A 7,150-nucleotide genomic window follows, 5' to 3' on the forward strand; every position below is an offset into this window, starting at 1 on the left:
ATTATTCTTTCCTATGTACATTTTCGCCTTCACTAATTCATAAACACTAATTGATAATGATGTTGTGCTAAAATTGAAAATCATGTCCACTTCTATTAAACATAGTTTGATAAAATATTAAGGGATGTTGTTGATTTTTAAGTGAAAGGTCTCCGAGAGTAAAAGTTCATCATGTAATAATTGAGAATAACCGTGATAAGAAATAGTATCCACAATTCAACGAAGCACTACAATATGAGAATGTGTATCTTGAATTTGAAATGAAATGTAACAATTTACTAACGGTAAATGACTACACCATACACTTAGAAATAAAGATTAAGTCAATGGAGTCGACGAATCATTTGTTTGTTCACTACAAGGTTGCCTGGACTATTTGGTTGAAGCTTTTTAATTGGGTGGGTAAGCCTATGCCTCTCCCAGGAATAGTCTTAGATTTGTTAGATTTGTTAGAGTTGTTTCTAGGATTAGGGCAGGGTAAAAAGGTGATTTTAGGTTTGGTTTCGATCTGACATTAAGAGGAAAAATTTGTAAGTTGCGTAACAAAGTAATTTTTTGGTGAGAATTTGACGGTTAATCATTTGATGACATCTATTATTTGTCTGATTTGAAAGTGGGTTAGTTCTCATATTTTATGAGATGATTTTTCTCTGGTTATTTGGGAGCAGGATCCAATCTTTTGCCTTGCTAATTAGGTGAGAGATAGATTGTCAAATGCTTTTCTGGTGCATGTAACCTTTTTTGACTTTCCTCAGCCAATTCTCTCTAGGAGCTGACTTTCCTCAGCCAATTCTCTCTAGGAGCTGATTTTTCTCAGGTTGATTGGGAGCAGAACCTTATCTTTTGCCTAGGTAATTAGGGGAGAGATAGATTGTCAACTGCTTTTTTCTATGGTGCATGTAACCTTTTCTGAATTTCCTCATCCACTTCTCTCTAGTAGTTTTCTCGCTTGGTTTTCAATAGCACAACTAGTGTTCTTTCTAGGCTTCTTGGTTGGTGTTTGCTTTTGGCTTGGGGATTTTTATGTTGGTGCATCTAGGTGTTCTTTTGGGGACTATTTCATGTTATTTTTTAGGAGTTCCACCAGTACTCTTTATGGTGGTTAATTTATATCTTTGTTAGGATTCTTTTTAATATTAATATATTTGCAATTAAAACCGGTGGCAAATGACAAAGTGAGAGCCACAATCAAATGTAAGGAGCTTGAATGTCCTTGAGGAGTTGTTTTTGTTCTTAAGTTAAAAGTTTATAGAAACTTTCAAGTGAAAACATTCAAGAGCATCTTAGTGGGAGAAAATTCAAGACTAAACAAACAACTAAAAAATGGATTGTGAAATATCTTACAAAGAATATTGAGTGCATATGGAAGACTCTAAAATTTCCGAAGCTGTCAAAGTATTTTTGGTAAAGGATGGCGAAATCGAACAATATGAGAGAATGTGAAATTATGAACATGAATCTTTAAGAGTAACCGGAGATCAAACGTTAAAATTGGTATGTTTCCAATTCCGTGATCCATTCTACAATTTTTAATGGTTCGGGGCATAATGTAGGCTATTTATTGGCTGGAACACAAGCTTTTTTAAGGATTATTATGGAGGACAACTACTCTCTATGGTTGGCTATGATGTCAACGATCAAATTCATGTTATTGTTCATACAATAATTAATGTGAAAAATATGGATAATTTAAAGAAGTTGTAGGCATTGCTTTAAAAAGATCTTTATGATGATAGATAAAACTAAATGAAACTTCATGTTTGACCTGAAGAAAGTTTTAAGTAAAGGGTAATGCTAACGAGTGCCCCAGGGGCACTGGTTAAGAGATTAAAAAGGTAAGTTAACCATTGTTTAATAAAGTAAAAAGATCTGTTTTTTACCTAAAATATATGTAATCAATGCATGAAAACATAAATAATTAATTTTTTTTAAATAATATTGTATATATTCAATGCATTGAATATGCTTATTTTCTTTATTAGGAATGCTTAACCAGTGCCCCTGGGGCACTCGTTAGCATGACCCGTAAGTAAATTATTTCCATAAATTTTGTGAAGTTATTGTAAATTGATTAACAATGTGTTCGTAAGAGGTGATGCAACATGCACATTGTAAATATCCTTTCAATGCACTTATGGAGAAATTCACAAAGCAATGGAAAGACAAAGAACTTAATCTTGATGTTTTAAAAGGTTAATAGATTTAGGGTTTAGGCTTAACAATAGTGACAATCATCAATGGAAGATGTTCAATAAAGAATCTGTTAAACTAGAGGAAATCTGAGAAAAACCAATAAAGAATCTGTTAAACTAGAGCAAATCTGAGAAAAAACCAATATGCTCTTTTGGCATTAAGTTTGTCTGAGATCAAACAACCACCCAGAACTCATAAAAATGCTAGGCACCAAATTCTGGCATATTTGCTCCATGACCGAGATTTATTCATATCTAAATTTAATACCTTATGTGTTTCACTTGATTCAAATATGTTGTTCATCTCTCTGCACTGAGTTAACACATAGAAATCTCTTTCCACTTGTTAATCATTGGCGAACTTGAAAAATATAAAGACTCACTAAGGCTAATTCCGAATGATGAAATAAGAACATGCCAAAAATAGTAAGTGGTAAAGGCAAATAAAGAGCGGTTAGAAAATAGACTCCATAACTTGAGAAAGAAAAATACATGATGATTTTGAGTGTGTAGACCAGAGAGATTGGTGAACAGAATTGTTAATCCTCAACCGCATGCTCTAATTAAAGACTTGTGTAATTGAAAGACCACTGCTTATTTCCACAGCAACCTTTAAATTTCAATTTGGCATTGGTTGACTAAAGCTCCTAAATACAGTTTCAATAGTTTTGAGGCATCAAAATGATAGCAGAATTCTTTTAAAAAGTTTCAACAACATATAACATTAATAACTCTAACACCATTTTCATAATTTTCTATGGTACAAGGCATTGGAAGAAAAAAAGCAATTGAATTCTATACCAGCTAATTTTAGGACGAAGATGCTAATTGCTTCAATTTCGCCTGTAAAATAACCCCAGCATCATCTGCCACATTCTTCTTTTTGGATGCAACCTACATTGATAATTACACAGATTCAATTTTTCTGTTGAAAAAGGTCAAGTCTATTCTTAAATACAATTTAATTATAATGAAAGTTTAGTTGAAAATAGAAGTGAGATGATTTGTTTATCTCAAGGTTTTAAATAACGGCCTGTTAATGAAAACGGCCGCGACAAAATGATATCGGAAGGTGCTGATATCGTTACTATAAATACGGCCGCGACAAAATGATATCAGAAGGTGCTGATATCGTTACCACAAATACGGCCGCGAGAAAATGATATCGGAAGGTGCAGATACCGATACCACAAATGCGGCCGCGACAAAACGATAACGCAAGGTGCCGCAATCAGTATCAACTGAAATCACCTATTAAAACCTTGATTTATCTCATTTTCTAAACAAAATATCAATTTAGGTTAAAATAACTCTAATTCGAATAAATATACTCCCCAATAGATTAACCACATTAGGTATAACTGTAAAAATATAACGAAAACAATCCATGCAAACACATATCAAAATCAAATTTAGAGCAGATAATTACCTCAACAAGTTGATCGAAGTTAGATTTGAGTAAATTGATTTTGCGCTCACAATAATCCTTTCCTTCCGGCATCGTTTTCTGTTTTAACCATCAACACAACAATTCAATCAAATTAACAAACAATAACAATTCCAAACCCTAAGAAAGCATCTGCAAAACAATTCTCACACGAAGAACGAAGAAAATGAACAGGATTCATCGATGATTCAGATCTAATGGAAAAGGAAAGAGTATGACCTCGACGAAGTAACCGGTTCCGATATCGACGAGAACGTGATGAGGATCCTGAAGAGTAGCGGGAACGTAGAGAGAAGCGGTGAGAGGAACGAGGATTTTACTGCCGTGAGATCGGAGAGAGAGATCGTTGAGAGCGGTTGTGGCGAGCTCAAGGCGAGTTGTGGCGGTGCCGATGTTGGTGAGGCTGTCTTGGAGAAGGTTAACTTCCATATCAGCCTGTTCCTTAACTGCCTTCAACTGTTCGACGCTCATTCGCTCCAGAGTCATGGCGCCGCTCGCGCTCTTCGAGGAAGACATTTTTGAAATTTCTTTCTCTTTCTCGCAACTCACTCCCTAAACCCTTCAACTCCGATTTCATTCGATTGCAGACAAGAGAACCCCATCAAAATAAACTTATTTTTCTTTTCTTTTTAATTTATTTATTGATTTTTTTAATATATCTCAGAAACACGATTTAGATTTTTTTTTAATTGTACTAAAATAAATTGTTTTTTCAATGCATAATTATAAATTATTTTAAAATAAAAAAGATGAACTACAAATTATTAAAAAAGTTTAAGTACAGGAGAAAAGAACTATAATTAATATTTTTTTAGAAATTAAAAAAAAAATGTGCATTTACAATGTCAAATATTTTTATACCGTCGTTTACTGTGAAAAAATCTTTGGTTACTCAGGATCGACTAGATTGATCCTAGGACATGTGCTTTATCTTTTGAATATTATTGTTTAAGATGAAGAACACTTTGACACATATCATGTTCTTTGTTTCAAAGTTTGTTTAATCTATATAGATTCTTCAAAAATAAAGTGGTAACTTGTAAAATAAATGGTGTAGGTAAATTGCAAGACAGTAAATGACAAGAATATAAAATTATAGAAATGGAAAACTGTAAAAAGATATAAAAGATGGTGTTTTCACACGTACATTCTCAGATGACTCTTTTCTCAATTCACAGATACTTTGAGTGATTTAGTGAGATTTTGTACTCAAATGAACACACGAATCCTAATCGCTAAGACTCCTATATATACTAATTCAAAGTAACCGCGCTCAACAGTCCTTCGATCAGGGCATATGCCACGTTGCGCTCAACATGCTCTCCTTCCGTCCTAAAGCTCCACGTGTCCATTAACACAACGGAACAAGGCGAAAAACAATTATATCTTCATTCAAACTTTCCTATCGAATGCCCCTTTCCGTCGAACCAAATACCATACTTATAAAATATTTCTAAGTCTTCACCCAACAACTTCCTTTATCAAAAGGTGAATTCGACAAGTCTTCATCAATCATACTAATTTGTCGAAAACTTCCCATCTCCTCTAGGTGTTCCATTTTTTCCAACAACAGTGCAGTGTCAAAAATACCAGCTAACAAATTGCCTCCCAAAAATGTATTTTTGATGCACAAAAGAAAAGGGCATTTTTGACCACTTCTTTCGACACCATAAACCTTTTCATATTACATGACGTCATAGTCATTATGACATTTGCCTCAGAACACCTCTTCATAACTGGTGTGCAAATTTAATGACACTCCTAGGAACTAGGAGATCGCGGATAGCTCATAACTATTACTACCCTCTGGCGAATCCAACGTGTGACACGCGTCCCACTCACCAATCCCTTATTCCATAGTACTTGACAAAAACGGTTCTGATTCCATGCTTATAAATAACCTCTTCTTCACCATTTCAATGCTTCATTTCTCTCTTCAAATTTCCTGCAAATTATACTATATATTCTTCATCTTGTCCATTTTCTCAAAACATATTGACGATCTCCATAGCGTCTTCCACCACAGAAACCACCAAGAACACCAAAAAGGCCCAAGAAAACAAGAAGAAAGCAGGCTTACCTCTGGTACATAAGATTTTAGGGCCTTAAGTCGTTGGGAATCAACAGTACATCCCTGAACTATTCAGCGCAGAATAACGCGCCATTTACCATTCTCAGGTATTACTCCTTATCTCTGTAATTGTCAAAATGCATGCAATGCTAGGTCCCATAGCTAATCCCGCAGTTGATCAGGAAAAATTAAGCAGTTTTTTCCTACTTATGATAGATATAAGCCTATAGGGAACGTTAGGAAACCCAGATCAACCAATGAGGATCATACTGACGAAAACCCACACCCTGATCACCAAGACAATCCTTCACTGGATGAGCCTATTAAGTTAAGATTTATGAACAATGGCTTTAGAGTTTTTCGATCCTCCCCTCTATCTAAGGCTCCCACAGATTACTTAGCATGATTAGCAAAAATAGAGAAGAAGAAATCGCAATTCTTAAAAGATATGGGTATCTTCGATCCTATAGAACTATCAAAGGTAGGACCCATATATTGTTCGAGCACTCTAGTTGCTTCCCCGTTCTTTTGGGACAGTACCCGTTAAACTTTCCATCTTCCTTGTGGAATGGTGACACCAATTTTGCTCGACATAGCCGTTATAGTTAGACTAAAACCCACTGGTGAAACCTTCGTTCCCACATATCTGGTCGAAGATTCCATAGGTTTCGACGTCTCTAGGGCGGCATATAGTACTCATGGATACGTCTGGATCAGTTAAATGCTATCGAAGAAGGACATGATCTTTAACAAATCTTTAACCACTTTGTGATGGTTTTAGCGAAGCGTTATAACTTTTCCCCTTCTATGGCTTTGTTTGCAGTCAAAACAGTTGGACCTAAGTGGTTTACCAGACCATTTCTTCCCAACTTACTCTACAAACACCACACTCATTAGTCTCTCTTAGGTAATGTTGTCGTTCTTGAGGCCGGAAGACATCACCTGTTAATTGTAATTGTAAGTGTTGTTCATGAAGGAAGTCTTGGGTGGGTTGGTGAGGTTTATATTAATTTGGTTGTAAATTGAATATATTCCCATAAATTTGAGCATTTTGCACCTTAAAGCTTCATTAATCAGCCTAGTTATGTTAGGCATGTAATATGGATCATTGAGACATGCCATATTGAGATCAGTGAATTCTACACACATCCTCCATATACTTGATAACCTTTTCACCATCACGATGTTAATCATCCATGTAGGACACTTAATCTCACTTATGAACCTCACCTTATTGAACTTGTTTACTTCCTCGTCAACATATATTCTTCGTTCCTCTCTTGTTTTTGTTTCTTCTGTATGATTGCCTTGAGGGTGGTGTTCAAGGCGAGGTGATGACTAATGGTATTTGCATTTATTCCTTGCTTATTCGAAGGACTCCGTGTAAATAAATTCTTATTTCTCTAGAGTGGGAAAACTAATAATTCCTCTTCGTCCTTT

At 35.1% G+C, this 7,150-nt stretch overlaps 1 protein-coding gene across 1 annotated transcript; it reads right to left on the reverse strand.

Annotated features, from left to right (window-relative positions):
- Positions 1–2,885: 2,885 nt before the first annotated feature.
- On the reverse strand, positions 2,886–4,233 carry LOC131645905 (prefoldin subunit 5-like). Its single transcript, XM_058916098.1, has 3 exons — positions 3,859–4,233; positions 3,622–3,699; positions 2,886–3,086 (listed from the first exon to the last, which is right to left on the reverse strand). Exons 1-3 carry the CDS (start codon positions 4,153–4,155, stop codon positions 3,003–3,005), a joined length of 459 nt encoding a protein of 152 aa, XP_058772081.1. The 5' UTR covers positions 4,156–4,233; the 3' UTR covers positions 2,886–3,002.
- Positions 4,234–7,150: the final 2,917 nt, after the last annotated feature.

Source organism: Vicia villosa, linkage group LG2 (genome assembly GCF_029867415.1).
Source record: "Vicia villosa cultivar HV-30 ecotype Madison, WI linkage group LG2, Vvil1.0, whole genome shotgun sequence".
NCBI lineage: Eukaryota > Viridiplantae > Streptophyta > Magnoliopsida > Fabales > Fabaceae > Vicia > Vicia villosa.

Coding starts and splice junctions, on each gene's coding strand:
- LOC131645905 (XM_058916098.1), bottom strand. CDS start 4,155: ATGTCTTCCTCGAAGAGCGCGAGCGGCGCCATGACTCTGGAGCGAATG. Junction 3,700..3,858: donor GAACCGGTTACTTCGTCGAG/GTCATACTCTTT, acceptor TGGTTAAAACAG/AAAACGATGCCGGAAGGAAA. Junction 3,087..3,621: donor ACTTCGATCAACTTGTTGAG/GTAATTATCTGC, acceptor TTATCAATGTAG/GTTGCATCCAAAAAGAAGAA.